General features: G+C 35.2%; 1 protein-coding gene across 2 annotated transcripts in view; it reads left to right on the top strand.

The window, feature by feature from the left end:
* Window positions 1-14,228, top strand: part of exoc2 (exocyst complex component 2) — a 36,278-nt gene extending 22,050 nt beyond the window's left edge. Inside the window, exons 19-29 of one of the 2 annotated variants that reach the window (XM_051139281.1) lie at window positions 76-135; window positions 224-285; window positions 674-739; window positions 2,337-2,403; window positions 4,228-4,344; window positions 7,276-7,417; window positions 8,829-8,884; window positions 10,675-10,797; window positions 10,906-10,967; window positions 11,082-11,141; window positions 13,891-14,228. In XM_051139281.1, the coding sequence (XP_050995238.1) occupies window positions 76-135; window positions 224-285; window positions 674-739; window positions 2,337-2,403; window positions 4,228-4,344; window positions 7,276-7,417; window positions 8,829-8,884; window positions 10,675-10,797; window positions 10,906-10,967; window positions 11,082-11,141; window positions 13,891-13,984 (909 nt within the window). In that variant the 3' untranslated portion in view covers window positions 13,985-14,228. The remainder of the gene's footprint in view (window positions 1-75; window positions 136-223; window positions 286-673; window positions 740-2,336; window positions 2,404-4,227; window positions 4,345-7,275; window positions 7,418-8,828; window positions 8,885-10,674; window positions 10,798-10,905; window positions 10,968-11,081; window positions 11,142-13,890) is intronic. The other variant, XM_051139282.1, reaches the window with a different exon arrangement.
* The last annotated feature ends 2,866 nt before the right edge of the window (window positions 14,229-17,094 follow it).

The raw sequence follows: 17,094 nt of genomic DNA, 5'->3' as shown, positions 1-17,094 counted from the left end.
CACTCATTCTGCGCCCTACCACTGCAGATTATATGGAGAGTAATCAATCATATGTGTCTGTCTTTTTGTCCTCAGATCTTGAATTTGGATGTGGTTCAAGACAAAGCTTGCGAACAGTGTGTTTCTATCATGAAGGTACTGTGTGCTGTTTTCTGTGAATGATGGGATTATAAATATAATTTGTTCTGAATAAAAAGAATTTGCATGTCTCTGCTTGCTTTAGGTCTTTATTAAATGCCTCGAGCAGCTCAGCACCAAGACTGACGGAGACCTCAACACCTCCCAGTGAGTTTTATTTTATTTCATTACATATTAAGTCCATTACATTATAAAGTTTCATTTTCAAATCTCAAAAAAAAAAAGTTAAATGAAATATATATGGTAAAAATATAGTATATCAAATTATAAAAAATATATGAATAGTTTATAAACAAATTCAAAATGTAACTCTTTTTAAAATGTTTAAAAATCATGTTTTTTTATGTTATCATGTTTTTTGTTTTGTTTTATTGCGTTATTGCTGTATATTTTAGTTATTTTTACTTAATCAAAATAACCCAACCTCAGTTTGATTGAGATTAACTGGGATGCACAATAAAAAAAACATGATTTTTGAAAACTGTTATCTGTTTTTGCAAATTAACTCTTCATATTCTGTTTCTTGGTTTTGTAGTTATTTGACATCTAAATGGCTTCCTACATGTAGGGATGTAACGAATCATGATAAAATTCCCCCACGGTTAGTATTACCGTTTCATATTTTAATTATCATTATAACCATATTCGATTACCGCGATATGAACAACTGACGATAAATGAATACTCTGCAGCATAAAGCACAGTTTTACATAACAGTTTCTTTAGCGCACAGCACACAGAGTAGTTTTGTGTTGTGTGAAAAGACGGCGGAAAAGCTGGGATATTTTAAAAGGGCGCTAAGGCGCAGATCTCTGAGCACCCACGGAAAAACACGAGATAGTCTCCGTTCATTTTACCCAATAAGAAATGGATTGAAGCTTTTACGACTGAATTCTAATTTTTGTTGTTCATTTGAACTTCAAGTTTTTGGTGTTATTGGCAAATGCAAAGAGTGCATTAATGTAACACGAGAGGGTCCCAGCACGAATCTCTCAGCTTGCAGCGGGCTTGCTCTTCCAAATATATAGTGATCATGGCTTTGCACTCCCTCAGATATTACATGTCAAACTTTGCCTGAATAAGTGCTTATTCTAAACAGGTATTTATTAAATCATTTTATTTAGTGAAATGCAACCCTCATAGAAAGAATGTTTGTATTATTTGGTAACTAATGTATTTGCAGTCCTTGCATTTCACTAAGCAATTAAGCTATGAATGAATTAATTATATGAATGTACCTCTGGAGGTTCTGACTGTCTTCAGTCAGATTCAGTGGCATTTTGTTTTAATTTTCACTCCATGTAATATCTAAAGTAGTGTTTTTGATGGCAATACTGCTTCATCCACGGAGTTCACGGAAACAGCTATAATTCAGCTTTTCCATAAGCGCCATCTAGTGTCATACAGTGGATTTACAGAGACTTACATTTACATTCAGCTTGTGTGCTGTTTTTGTCTGGCCAAAAAAACTATTTATTAAATTTTATTAAATGATTAACCCTTTTCTTCATTTAAAGGCTGAAATGTGAGGTTTACATTTTATGAAACGTTTTCAAAGCTTTATTTGATCATTTACATTAGATATTTGAACATGCCATTAGTTAAACTGTTGTCAGTCATGTTGTCATTTAAAATCAGGACATTATTGGTATTGTTATTGTTTGGTGATTAGGAAAACAAAAAGTCATTTTATTTGTTGTTTGTTGATTTTAAATATAAAGTTTGGTGAAGTGATTTATGTGTCAGTACTTTTTGAACATTTCCAGCACAATTTAGCAATACCATGATAATACTGATAACTGTGATAATTTTGGTCAATATAATCGTGATAGGAAATTTTCATACCGTTACATCCCTACCTACATGCTCCTTATGCCATGCTAACTTTGATTTGACTGACATTTTTCTGATTAATAATAATAATAATAATATATATATATATATATATATATATATATATATATATATATATATATATATATATATATATATATATACTTTTATAAATTATAAATCAGACATTGAAAAAATGTTAATCATAGGAATAATTTAATATCATTGTCTGTATGAATTAAATTTAAATTTTTGAAAAACTTGCATCCAGACATGAATGTACATCACTGAGCCATATATATAATATTTTGGCTGAATGTTTAAGTTTACAGTGGGAGTATAATATAAAGGTCTTTTTCTTTCAGTTTGTCTGTGGACTTGGCCTCACCTGATCTTTTTAAGGGCATCCAAGAAGACTTCAGTTCAAAACCGGTAAGGCCATTTTCCCCCTCCCCTCCTGATTTCCAGTTTTGTCCGTGTTCCATTTCATCTTTCTATTTATTCACACCAATAATGCATATTTAAATAATTTCTGTGCTATATTATACATACATATAAAATACATTTGAATTGTGGCCTAGCCGTTAGCACATCAAGCTGTGGTGCTCAAATGGGAGCCAAGCTTTGAATCTGGCTTTCGTCAAGTACTCATACATTCCACTGTCTTCACTTTTTTTGTTTATCCACTTTCACTCTCAATGAAATGTCAAACATGGTCACATCAAAAATGCAGTATGTGTGGACTATGTGGTATTTTATTTCACAGTAAATGCAGAGGTGGATGTCACTGTATGTGACAGGATATTTGAATACAGAGAATAGGAAGTGAGTGCAGATAACAGCTGCCTTCACGCTATTCTGACATGTTCAGCTCCTCACCTTATTTTAAACCAAATAAAAAAAGTCCAAATAAAACAAGTCCAAATAACATGTCGATGTGTAGTATCAGAACCACAGAGTGTCACAGTGTTACTAAAAGCTGAAAACCGGATAGAGAAAGAGAGAGAGAGAAACCAGGTAATGAGGCCATGTGTTTAAAAATGATCAAAACGAAACCTCATTGATTGAAGATATTCAGAGACCTCAAGTAACCTTGAAGTGCTTCCTCACTTCATTTAATCCCTTCTTTTGTGCTTATTCAGTAATGTATGTGTGCACATGTGCTTGAAAAAAAGTTTTAACCCGCACAAATAGTTTACAGTGACCCCAAACATATTTGTACTCTTCTGTCGTTTGAAGTTAGATTTAAAATAGCCTAATTACTGTAGATACAAAATATCAAATCAAACTGGCATGTGCAAAAGAAATAATGCTAGACATAATCTAAGAACAAACTGTTGCACCTAGTCTGAAGGGGATTTTTAGTGACCATATGAAGTCAGTTCCTTTAAATTTGCACAGGTGTCCTGGCAGAGCAACCACAGGTACAGTTCATCACGTCAACTATGACCTGTTCCACCAACACTTGACAGCCAGAAACTGTACTGTATAGAATTTTTTTGTGTATATATTAAACTATACGTACGTGGGTTTGTAATTTGAAACGTGTAGTGTAGTATCAGACTGGTTAAAGTATCTACACTATATTTTACATAAAAGCCACTTTGTTTAATGTTTTAGTCATATAGTTCCAAAAATCTCTGTTTTTTTGTTTTTGTTTGGGGTTTGTTTTTCTTTAAATACCTTGTGGGCCACTGCAAATTTTTGTTATTTATTACTTCTAAAAAACCCTTTTCCTGAGAAAACATCCTGTGTTCCGTTATGGATGCCTTTGTCACACTTTCCATCTGCAACACAGCAAACATTCAGACATCACGCAGAAGAGTCATGTGTTGTGAAAAACAGCAGCTTTCTCTTCAGAGAGCACAATGCAGCAGCCGCTCAAATGGGGTTTCCCCTAGCCTGCAGTGGAAGAGCTGCAGGTTTCCCCTCTATCTCTCTCTTTTTCTCTATTTTACTCGCATATCTATAGTAGTATTGCTTCACACACTCTCAGACTATTTCTTGTTCATGTGTGTGTGTGTGTGTATATATATATATATATATATATATATATATATATATGTGTAGTTAGTTAGCGGTCAGTAGGATTTTTTTTAAATCTCTTATGCTCACCAAAGCTACCTTTGTTTGATCAAAAATAGAGTACAAGTCATACTACGAAATGTTATTACAATTTAAAATAACTGTTTTCTATTTGAAAGTATTTATTGTAACTGATTCAGTTGCTGTGTGTGTTTACTCTGGCCCATGTAGGAGCAACGCCTCCTCATCATCCTCAGTAACTGTCAGTATCTGGAGAGACACACGTTTCTCAATCTGGCTGAGCACCTGGAGAAGAACGGCTTCACCACTGCAGAGAAGATCATCAGGGTACAAAGACACATGCATTTCGTTTTTTACTCCAGTCCACCGTTGGCATTTATTTCTAAGCGATAACAGATGTGTTTCCAGTTGTGGTAATTTATGTATATTTTGCTGAAGTGAGAATGACTCACGTAGATTGAGGAGAAGCTGAAGGGTTTTTCATGGTGGCATGACAACACACTCACTCGAGGTGGCTTTTTGCGCCGCCCTGTAGATGAGAAGGTGAAGCCCTGATGAAAGGTTATGGTCGGCCTTTCCAGTAAATGCAGTTCATAGTGAATGAGTATGTTGGGCTCAGATGTTGTGTAGATCATGAGAATGCATTGTACTGCATCTTTCAGAGTGATTTAACTTTGAATAAGAGCTTGATAACTCAATGGAGAGAATGATCATAAAGTGACACTGATATATATCTTAGTATGGACAAAAATAAGCATTGATTATTGATCATGCATTATAGTAGTGATTTACAGCTGCATCGCTATTTTGCTAAATGTGATCAAGGATTTGAACCTTGATTGGGGGTTTACACTGACAATAAACATCAGCAGAGCTTAGTTTTATGCATATATGTAGTAAAGCAGTGTTCCAATGGGAGTGCAGAAAGGGATCTGCCAGTCAATAACCGCGATTGATCCACCTACAAGAAACTAGCAGAAAAACTCAGAGACCCGGCCTTGATTTAATCACTGAATTTTAAACCACAGCTTTAGTTTTTAGTATTAAATTCCATTGTATTTGCTCTGAAATGATTTTCTTCCCCAGAATTATTGTCTTGTTTTCCAGTACAAATATCTAAAAGAAACATTTACTCAAAGCATGATTACTTTTCTGAAAAATGTATCAAAATTAAGTGATCTTGTGTAAAATTAGGAAAAAAAGTACCTGCAAATGTGGTAAGAATTGTTTTTTTCTTACCGCATTGGCAGACATTTTTTCAAATTTTAAATGTAAAGTTATTCAATTTTAATAAGTGATTGTATTAAGCATATTTAGATAATTGTACTGAAAAAAAAGACACAAATACTGAGCAAGAAAATCATATTTTGCAGCATACAGGTAAGAGGATTTAAAGAGATCACCCAAAAATGAGAATTCTGTCATTAATTACTCACCCTCATGTTGTTACAAGCCCGTAAGACCTTTGTTCATCTTTGGAACACAAATTAAGATATTTTTGATGAAATCCGAGAACTTTCTGACCCTGCATAGACAGCAACACATCGGACACATTCAAGGCCCAGAAATGTAATAGGGACATTTACATTTACATTTAGACATTTAACACTCTTTTATCCAAAGCAACTTACAAAAGAGGACAATGGAAGCAATCAGAATCAACAAAAGAGCAATAACATGCAAGTCTCAGTTAGCCTAATGCAGTACATTAGCAAGGTTTTTTTTTTTTTTTTTTGTTATATGATAATGTAATAAATAAAAAGAAAAAAAATAGACTAGATAAAGAAAAAGCAGTGTTAGAAAAAAAATAGAATACAAAAAGAACAGAGAAGCTAGTGTTAGTGTTAGTTTTTTTTTTTTTTTTTTAATAAAGAATACAATTAGAATAAAGAGTTCTAGAGTTTGTGTTTTTAGCCAATTCTTGAAGATGTCTGAGGACTCAGCTGTTCGAATTGAGTTGGGCAGGTCATTCCACCAGGAGGGTACATTTAATGTGAAAGTCCGTAAAAGTGATTTACTCTTTGAGATGGCACAATAATGCGCAGTTCACTTGCAAAACACAAGATTCTAGAGGGCACATAAGTCTGAAGTAATGAATTTAGATAAAGGGGTGCAGAGCCAGTGGTGGTTTTGTAGGCAAACATTAATGCGACCAGCTATTGGTAGCCAGTGCAAATTGTTGAAGAGAGGTGTGACGTGCGTTCTTTTCGGCTCATTAAAAATTAATCTTGCAGCCGCATTCTATGTCAGTCTTCGTTGCACATTCACAAAATTATCACAACGCATTCTTGTGTTGCTGCTGATGGATCCGGCATTTTGACACGAAAAAGAAGAAATTGTTCAGTAAAGTCATTATTTTTGCTATATTTGCACACAAAAAGTATTTTTGTAGCTTCATAACATTATGGTTGAACCACTGATGTCACATGGACTATTTTAACAATGTTCTAACTACCTTTGTGGGCCTTGAACGTGGTAGTTGCATTGCTGTCTATGCAGGGTCAAAAAGCTCTCAGATTTCATCAAAACCATTTTAATTTGTGTTCTGAAGATGCACGAAGGTCTTACGGGTTTGGAATGACATGAGGGTGAGTAATTAAAAACAAAATATTCATTTTTGAGTGAACTATCCCTTTAAATTAGCTTGAGGGGAATTGTGCTATTTATGAACTGCTTGGACTGCAGATCATTTTTGCCTGACTTTTAAAAGGTATCCAAGAATCAGAATATTCTAAGGAATGGGCTCTTTTCACTTAACAGCACCCTAGCAAAAGTACCAAGGACACTTTAGAACCTCCAGAGCAACAAAATATAACACTCAGAACACCAAGTAGCAACAATCTTGCAACCATGCATGACACTAAAGTGTCACAGTGGGAGTTTTGCACAGTTTTGCACAGTTTTGCATGGACAAGGCTTTTTCATTTTCTTCCAACAATATAAAAGTCTAGTTAAATATGTGTACCAAATTAGACTGCTACTCAGGACAGATGCCCATCTCTGGTGTTTTGCTAGGTTCCCAGAGATTTTGTCCCTTGTTGAGATGGTGCTTTCCATTTTGGTTTTTTGAGGACTTCCCTAAAGTTCAACACACATCAGAATGATGGACATGCATGAGTGGTCTCTACTCATTCTGCAAGAAGTGTGTGATAGTGTGATCTTAATGGTTTTTTTTTTTTAAAGTTCACATGCACTGTTTTTAAAGAGAGAATCTTCACTGGTGTGTGATTAAACTGAATGCATGTTCATGTTATTCAGGTCAGCATAGAGGAATTGAGACATCTGGATGAATATCTGTTTGAGACGTACATCGAAAAAAAATCTGATCCTATTGTCGGCTCTCTGGAGCCTGGCATCTATGCCGGATACTTCGACTGGAAGGACTGCCTGCCACCTACAGGTAACACATGCCTCAGTCATGTAATCTGTATGTTGACAGCACTCTGTGGATGTTTCTAGAAGACATTGCCTGTCTGAAACATCATCACCATGGAGATGATACTAATAGAGAAAGATCCACAAACACTTTTGCTAGTCTTGAATCTGCAGTTTCAGTCTACAGTTATTGCTTTCATGTCAGTTTCAGACATGGTAGGTTGTGTGTGTGTGTGTGTGTGTATATTTAGCATGACTGGGTCTGTTGGTGCATACTTCACTAAATTCTATTGGCTGTGTGAATCATTTGTGAACTTACAAGAACGCTTCCTGCTTCTGAGACATTATAAGAAGAACTCGCTGAACTGTGTAAAACCAACCTTCTTATCTTCACCACTGTTACAATTTAGCTCCCAATCAGTTTGAAAAATCATTACCTCCAAAATAGACAAAAAAATATTATTATACATTAATGTACACTAGCATTCAAAAGTTTGGGATCAGTAAGATTTTTTTTAATACTTTTATTTAGCACGTTTGCATTATATTGATCAAAAGTGACAGTGAGACATGTTGCAAAAGTTTTTTCAAATTTAAAAATGGTGTTCATTAAAGAATTCTGAAGGAAAAAGCATCACATTTTCCACAGAATATTAAGCAGCAAAACTGTTTAACTTTGCTAAAAATAAGAAATGTTTTATGAGCACCAAATCAGCATATTAGAGTGATTTCCTAAAGATCATGTAGCACTGAAGACGGGAGTAATGATGCTGAAAATTCAGCTTTGCCATCACAGGAATACAATTACATTTAAAAACATTTTCAAATAAAAAACAGTTACTTTAAATTGTAATAATATTTCACAATATTACCGTTTTTACCTTGTTTTTGGTCACATAAACGCAGCTTTGGTAAACATAAAATACTTCTCTCAAAAACATACTGACCACAAACTTTTGAATTGTAGTGAATCTCTTTGAAATAATAATCATAATGCTATACAGTATAAATAATTAAATAATGTGATTTACATTATTAAACATTGCATGCTATGTGATTGACTTATAAATGTGGATTTCACATGCATATACTATATAAATATTATAGAATCAGGAAGTGATTACTTTAACAGTGCAAAGAAGGCAAATACATATATTGTAAACATCAAAAAAAATGTAACAAGATGATTATGCTCAACCTCAGTACAGAGGAAAAGTATCCTTTTGCCCCCAACAATGTGTTAGACTCATAGACTCACTTATACAATTTATGACAACTATGCAAAACCGTGTCATACTTGTAAAGTGAAGCTCAAAAGATTTTCCACTCACGTCTATGTTTCGGATGGTTATTTTTTAAAACTGTGAACCTTAAAAAGCAAGAACATGACTCATTGATTTACCTTTTCTCATTCCCTTTCTCTCTTTCTGACTCAGGTGTGAGAAGTTACTTAAAGGAGGCTTTGGTCAGCATTATCTCTGTTCATGCTGAGGTGAGATGCTCAAACTTTTTATCTTTGTTTTAAAAAATGGCCTGTTTGACATCTTGCTCCTTCAGAATGCCACCTTTTCTGTTCCAAACCCTTGTAAGCTACTTGCATAGACAGCATTTAAAAGCTTTAAAGGTGCACTGTCAATTGTGTTTCATTATAAGGTACCTTGTATTGGCTAAAGACGGCACCACATGTTGTATTCGAGATAAGAGAATCTCAGAATTCAATGTGACAAGCTTGGTTAAAAAGAAAAACATGATGAAATGCACAGTCAACAGTAAAAGGCTGGTATGATTTTTAATGAAAATAAATGCAGCTGTTAATATTTTAATTTGCCGCTGAAACATTGGCGAAGTTAAGTAGTCACTTCCAGAACAAAAATTTACAGATAATGTACTCACCCCATTGTCATCCAAGATGTGCAAGTTTTGCTTTCTTCAGTTGTAAAGAAATTGTTTTTTGAGGAAAACGTTTTAGGAATTTTCTCCATATAGTGGACTTCTATGGTGCCCGCAGTCCAAAATGCAGTTTAAATGCAGCTTCAAAGGGTTCTTAACGATCCCAGCTGAGGAATAAGGATCTTATCTAGCAAAACAAATCGTAAAAATTCATATACTTTTTACCCTCAAAAGTTTGTCTGCCATGCGCATGTGAAGGGTATGTCGAAAAACTTGCATCTCTTTTTCACCTCTAACTTCAAAATCGTCCTACATCTCTGTTTTGCCTTGTTTTGTGTTACGTTCCCCTACTGTCTAGGGGTTTAAGAGGGGAAATAGCAACGAAGAAAAAGCAAATAATAAAAAAAACCCCGGCAAGAACACACTTCAGTCCCCTGTCCCAGACTGATAATGACACCAATTTCGAGGTACAAAAAAAGTAGTGGTTTATTTACAACAAAAAGAGACCGTAAGTTTAACAAACAGATAGGAAGCAATGGCTCAGGAGAGAGCAAGGCCTAAAATAACAAACAAAACATTCAGCTAACTAATTTTAGGGAGCAACTAACTAACCTCAAATTCCAAAAGAGAAAATAAACAACATAAAACTTCCCTCTACTCCCTAACTGAACCAAAAACAGGGATGAAGGAGAAGTCCAAAGAAAAAGGCACTCTCTCCCTACGCTTCCCACAATAATATACAAATAACAAAATTCAAAAGAGTAGAGGTTCTTGCAGTTTTAGCTTAATAAATAAATGGAACAAAAAACAGCTACTACCTCCAGACAGTTCACACTGAAATACTATTAGCCACTGCTAATTCCCAACACAAACTCAGGTTGACAACTATGATAAAGGACGTTTGATCTTCTTTGCACATTCACTTTGGAAACACTGGGTCGGTACTTGTGCAGCGATGTAGGATAATTGTGGTTTGAGGAGAAAATGAGATGGGAATTTTTTGACATACTCTAACTGTCTTGAACCGGTATGCAGAGAGAGCATGCACAGCTAGACAAGATAAGGATTTAAGGTTAAAAAGTATATAAACTGATTGTTTCACTAGATAAGGCCCTTCTTCCTCGGCTGAGATCGTTTAGAGCCCTTTGAAGCTGCATTTAAACTGCATTTTGGAAGTTCAAACTCGGGGGCACCATAGAAGTCCATTATATGGAGAGAAATCCTGAAATGTCTTCCTCAAAAAACACAATTTCTTTTCGACTGAAAAAAGAAAGACATGAACATCTTGGATGACAACGGGGTGAGTACATTATCTGTAAATTTTTGTTTTGGAAGTGAACTACTCCTTTAATACGCAAATTCTCAATGATTCTCTATTTTTTGCTCTTTCAGGTTTTCACAGTTTCCAAGGAGCTGGTTCCTCGTGTCTTGTCAAAGATCATAGAAGCTGTAGCTGAAGAAATGAGCCGTCTGATGCAGTGTGTGTCCTCCTTTAGTAAAAACGGTGCACTGCAGGTACAAGTCACCCTTTGTATGCACTTATCAGGACAGTTGGCATTTGATCTTAAGGATGCTGAAAACCACATCATCTTTTTACACCATCATTAATATTTCTCTATCCAGGCACGTCTGGAAATCTGTGCGCTGCGAGATGCCGTAGATCCATACCTAACGTCAGAGAGTCGGTGAGATATAAACACGTTCAACGCAGATGTCTTAATACAATTAAAACTAAAAAGTGTTAGTATGATAACGTGAGTGTGTGATGTTGTCTCACATGTGTTTCATCTGTGTCTCAGCACTAGTTTTAAGCAGGCGTTGGAAGCTCTACCACAGCTACAGAGTGGAGCTGACAAGAAGTAAGTTTTCAGTCAAATACACTACCAGTCCAAAGATTTTAAGGTTTTTTTAACAAAGTCTTCTGCTCACCAAGCCTGCAATTATTTGATCCAAAGTACAGCAAAAACAGTAACATTTTGAAATAATTTTACTATTTAAAATAACTGTTTTCTATTTGAATACGGTTTGAAAATGTTATTTCTGTAATCAAAGCAAAATTTTCAGCAACATTACTTCAGTCTTTAGTGTCACATGATCCTTCAGAAATCATTCTAATATTTTGATTTTTAATCAAAAACATTTTTATTATTATTATTATTATTATTATTATCAATATCTAGTTTTTGTTTCAGATAAATGCTATTTTTCTGAACTTTCTATTCATAAAAGAAACCTGAAAAAATTCTACTGTTTTCAACATAACAATAATAATAAATGTTTTTTGAGCAGCAAATCAGAATATTAGAATGATTTCTGAAGAATCATGTGACTGGAGTAATGATGCTAAAACATCAGCTTTGAAATAACAGGAATAAATTAAATCTTAAAACATATTAAAATAGAAAATAGTTATTTTAAATACTAAAAATATTTAAAAATTTTTGCTGTACTTTGGATCAAATAAATGCAGGCTTGGTGAGCAGAAGAGACTTCATAAAAAAATCTTACTGTTCAAAAACTTGTCTGGCAGTGTACATGCTGAGCGTTATACTTAACACTGAAAAACTAACATTTAAAGAAATTTTAGTCATTAGAGATTATGATATTTAGAGCTGAGCTCAGATGTCATGACATGACACATCTAAGTGTTCAATTCACTCATCTTCTAGATGATGGGAACATCTTGATATTTAAATTAGTCTCACATGCCTACTGATAAATTGCTACATGACTGACCACTTTGAGGGTGTAAATCAATTCACTGATAATACAAATCACTTTAAAGTATGAAACTGTTAGAAATAGCAGGCAAGCATGATTCTCTCCGTAGTGATTGATTTGCTCTTAAAGTGGGCCGTGCTAAGTTACAAAAGTGTAAATGACTTGTAATAGACTTGGAAGCTTCCATCTGAATGGGTTGAAAGTTATAAACCAATCAGTAATGTTTTGGATAATATGCCATCATTTTCCAGCCAAAGTGTGTTTATGAATTTTTAGGTAACACTGCAAATAAAAAAGTACTTTTACATTTAAGCAAATGCATATTTTAAAGTATAAAAAAGGATCCTTAAATTTGCAAAATCCCAAATCTGTTTTTCTTAAACAGTAGAAAACATCAAACCATTAAGGCAGTACAGTTATAAAAACAAAACAAAGAAAAAATTTAAGTATACACAAGTACAAATCCCTTAAAAAATTAACTGTGGTTTTACTATAGTAAAAGTGTAATATACTTTGTAATACTTAGCACTGCTTCACTTAAGATTTAACTGACTAGCATGTGTTTCACTTAATATTGTTATCTATTTCTGTTTTTTTAGAATTTGAATTAGAAGACATAAATGAGATCTCTGATTGAAGTCCTTAAAAGTCAAAACAGTAGTGCTTGAAAAGTCCTTAAAAGTCCTGAAATTTAATTTTACAATATCTGTACGAACCCTGTTACTGTCACTTTTAATCAGTTTGATGTGTCCTTGCTTAAAAGAGAAGTCCACTCCCAGAACAACAATTTACAGATAATGTACTCACCCCCTTGTCATCCAAGATGTTCACGTCTTTCTTTCTTCAGTCGTAAAGAAATTGTTTTTTGAAGAAAACATTTCAGGATTTTTCTTCATATAATGGACTGATATGATGCCCCGAGTTTGAACTTCCAAAATGCAGTTTAAATGCGGCTTCAAACAATCCCAAATGCGGTTGTAAACGATCCCAGCCGAGGAAGAAGGGTCTTATCTAGCAAAACGATCAGTTATTTTCATAAAAATAACACGATTTATATACTTTTTAATGTCAAATGCTCGTCTTGTCTTGCTTTCCCTGAACTCTGTGTATTCTGGTCAAAAATACATGTCGAAAAACTCAGATCGTATTTCAACTCCCTCAACTTCAAAATTGTCCTATATCACTGTTTTATCTTTTTTGTTAAGGGTGTTTGATCTTCTTTGCATGTTCACTTTGCAAAGACTGGGTCAGAACTTCTGCAGTGATGTAGGATGATTTTGAAATGATTTTTGAAGTTGAGGGAAAAAATACGATTAGTTTAATACAGAGTTTTTCGACATACCCTAACTGTCTTGAACCAGAATACACAGAGTTCAGGCAGAGCAAGACAAGACGAGCGTTTGACATTAAAAAGTATTTAAATCGTATTTTTAAAATGAAAATAACTGATCGTTTCGCTAGATAAGACACCGGTTTACACTGCATTTGGGATGGTTTGAAGACGCATTTGAACTTCATTTTGGAAGTTCAAACTTGGGGCACCATATCAGTCCATTATATGAAGAAAAATCCTGAAATGTTTTCCTCAAAAAACACAATTTCTTTATGACTGAAAAAAGAAACACATGAACATCTTGGATGACAAGGGGGTGAGTACATTATCTGTAAATTGTTGTTCTGGAAGTGGAGTTCTCCTTTAAAAAAAATCAGAATTGAGCAGATAGTCTTGGCACAGTAGTGCTTGTTTGAGTGTAGTGTGTCAAACTTGATTATTCATTAAATTTACAAATATGTACAGATGTCTTTAGTGATTTTGTTTATTGAGGGTTAATTCTTGTTTATTAGTTTCAGAATTTTTCTAATACATCTCTCTCTCTCTTTTCTCAGACTCTTGGAGGAGCTACTGAATAAGTTTAAGAGTAGTATGAAGCTACAGCTTAATTGCTTCAAGCCTGCTTCTTTTCAGCCTGTGAAGCGATAAGCCTTCACAAAACCCCGACATTTCAACAACACCTCTTTGTTGTAACACTAAGACACCATTTCAGTTTTAAAAAGCATTAATAACCATTAAAAGTCAATTTAGTGCCACTAATATAGCCTTTTCTGCTTGCTGTTGTTGTACTGCCTCTATCAAGATGCACATCAAAAGCCAAAATAAATTAATGTGCTCTTACAAAGAGTGGGTTTTTGCAAACATTAATGTGCAAGACAGTTGCTAGAGTAATTGGCAGGTTTGTGTTTTTGTGTGTGTGACAGAGATAGAAACAGCAGGAGTTTTGCTCTTGGTAGATGAAACTATTGAGTCCTGAAATGACTCTTGTCCTCATTTTTATCAAGAGAGTCGTTTTATGTTAAAGTCTATTATGACCACACGATTAGAGCTTCATGCACACACCCTGGCTAGTGTCAGACAGAAAGACACACACCCTGCCCCTCCTCTGCAATGCGGGGGTTATTTTACCTGTCCCTAGAGGAAATGTTCAGTATTGGGAGGTGTCCCTTACTGTAAACTGCAATGAAATGCTGTGTAACCCAGCATTGGCTTGTGGTTTAGAGGGTTAAGATTTAACTGACTAGAAAACAGCTCTTGCGGGTTGCTAACATGGCATCAGAAACTCTCCACAATGACCTGAATATTTGTTTATACCTTTGTCTCTTCATAACTGATTCCATTATTTGTGTAAACCTGAAAAGGTGCTGCGAAGTGACGCATTCATAGCTTTTTCCCAACAGTCTGAGTGTTGTTTGTTGATTTCTATTCTTCTAAATTTAGAGCGCCTAACACCCACTCATTTAAGGGAAGCAATTTGACAGAACCCAGCATCAAAGCCTCGTGCGGCACCAGGTGTGTGAGTGGGTGTACTGATCTCAGGCTCTAAAGCTTAAGGGAAGTTTTTAATGATTGCACCTTTCCGCTCTGTAGGCAGCGGAAAATGATCCAAAACATGTTTATGTGCTAATGTAGAGCCGTGAGCCCAGTGGAAAACTCGAAGAATTTTTGTTTATGTAAAACACCTTGAAGGATGTCCCATCCATCCCAAAGCTAACAGTCCCATCCTATAGCATAGCTTCAAAACTTTTTGACCTAATTAGTTAATCAGAATTTCTACTAGTACTCATCATTGTTCATTATAGCTTTAAAGCAAACAAAAACAACAACCACTGAGGCATTCTGGCTGTTTTCATTGAGAAGGAAGAATAAATAATACTTCTGTCAGTCTGCCTCTTCCTCTGTGATGTCATCAAGCTGAGACTGCCCGCACCATCCTGTCTCCAAACCACAAACACCATCCTGTGTGTGTGTGTGCTGTCATTTGCTTACACACCCTGTCTATATTCTCTGCAGATAACATATTGCTTCCGTTCGATGTAAACGAGGGCTTGACGTCCCACCAGATCCTCACACGTACATGGGGATTCCAGTGTTTGTAGTGGGGGCTAAAGGAATTGCCCTCCTGGTTTAGCTCAGTTAACCACAGTCAGCCCACCAGTGATGGAGGGCCTCAGAGAAATTATGTCCACTCCTGTGTTTAAAGAGAATTCTCTCCAGTAGAAGTGAACTTAAAAAAAAAAAACACTGCTATAACTTTAAGGGTTAGACTTTTTCATGTTTTAAAGGAGAACTCCACTTAATTTACTCACCTCCTTGTCATCCAAAATGTTCATGTCTTTCTGTCTTCAGTCGTAAAGAAATTATGGTTTTTAAGGAAAAAATTTAAGGATTTTTCTTCATATGATGGACTTCAATTGTGCCCCTGATTTTGAACTACCAAAATGTAGTTTAAATGCAGCTTCAAAAGGCTCTAAACGATCCCAGTCGAGGAAGAAGGGTCTTATCTAGCGAAACAATTAATTTTTTCCGAAAAATAAAAATTTGTATACTTTTTAAGCACAAAAGCTCGTGTAGAACAGGTTCTGGGATGCGCGTTCACGTGCTATTGAATCATGTCGAACGGTCACGCCGAGGGCGGAACTACAGACCCGGTGTTTACAAAGCGAACGCGCAAAGACTAAGAAAGTGCAAGTAAGTCAAACGCTGTTTACAAACAAAAAGGTACAACGATGTCGGATAATTCTGAAGTTGTAGGAGAAAATGAGATGGAGTTTTCGACATTCTCTACCTTTTTGAGCCGGACTACACAGACGATGAATTTAGACGGGATTAGTGATGAGAAGTTCGGATCGTTTTGCCGACTCTGACCGTTGAGTCTCGTTTAGCAAAATGAACGAATCTTTTTTCGAGTCATTTCGGTCATTTTATCAAAATATAATTAAAATGTTACGTGTTACTTCCCTAACACATCTACTGCTTACACAAACGTTGATCACACTACAAACAAGACAAAACTGTAATGCTACAAGAAACAGAAAAGATTAATTCATAGTTTACCTGGGTCTTTAGTCTATGATTAGCTCAGCTCACCTCTCATCTGACATGTTTTCGGGTTTGAGTCGTTCGTTCATCACGTGACAGCCCCATAAGATGAACAAACGACTCGAAACAGGTGAACTAATTCCAGTACAAAACCTAACAGGATGTTGCGCATGCCCGACTGAACGAATCACTCTCCGAGACGACTCGTTCTTTCCGAGTCACATTAAAAGTCCGTTCAAAATGAACGAATCATTCAAGAACGCGCATCCCAGCGTCTGTGATACACAAGCTTTTGAGCTTATTTTTCGAAAAAAAATGACTGATCGTGAACATCTTGGATGACAGTTCTCCTTTAAGAGAAGTCTCTTATTCTCACTAAAGCTGCTTTTTTTTTGACACAACATATAGTAGAAATGGTAATATTGTGAAGTAGTATTACAATTTAATATGAATGCTTTCTGTTTGATTACTTTTTAAAAATGCATTTTATTCCTATGATGGCAACGCTGTATTTTCAGCAGCTTGTTACTTCAGTTTTCAGTGTCACATGATTCTTCAGATCATTCTAATATGCTGAATTTGCAGAATCTGTAAAATGTTAGTTATTATAGCAAAATAAGAGGGATCAAACAAAATGCATGTTATTTTTTATTTAGTGCTTGCTCAAATAAGATATTTTACATAAAATACATTTACACATAGTCCGCAAGAGAAAA

Source organism: Labeo rohita, chromosome 20 (genome assembly GCF_022985175.1).
Source record: "Labeo rohita strain BAU-BD-2019 chromosome 20, IGBB_LRoh.1.0, whole genome shotgun sequence".
Lineage (NCBI taxonomy): Eukaryota > Metazoa > Chordata > Actinopteri > Cypriniformes > Cyprinidae > Labeo > Labeo rohita.
Note: the sequence above shows the minus strand (reverse complement) of the source record. Positions and strands in the feature narration are given on the sequence as shown.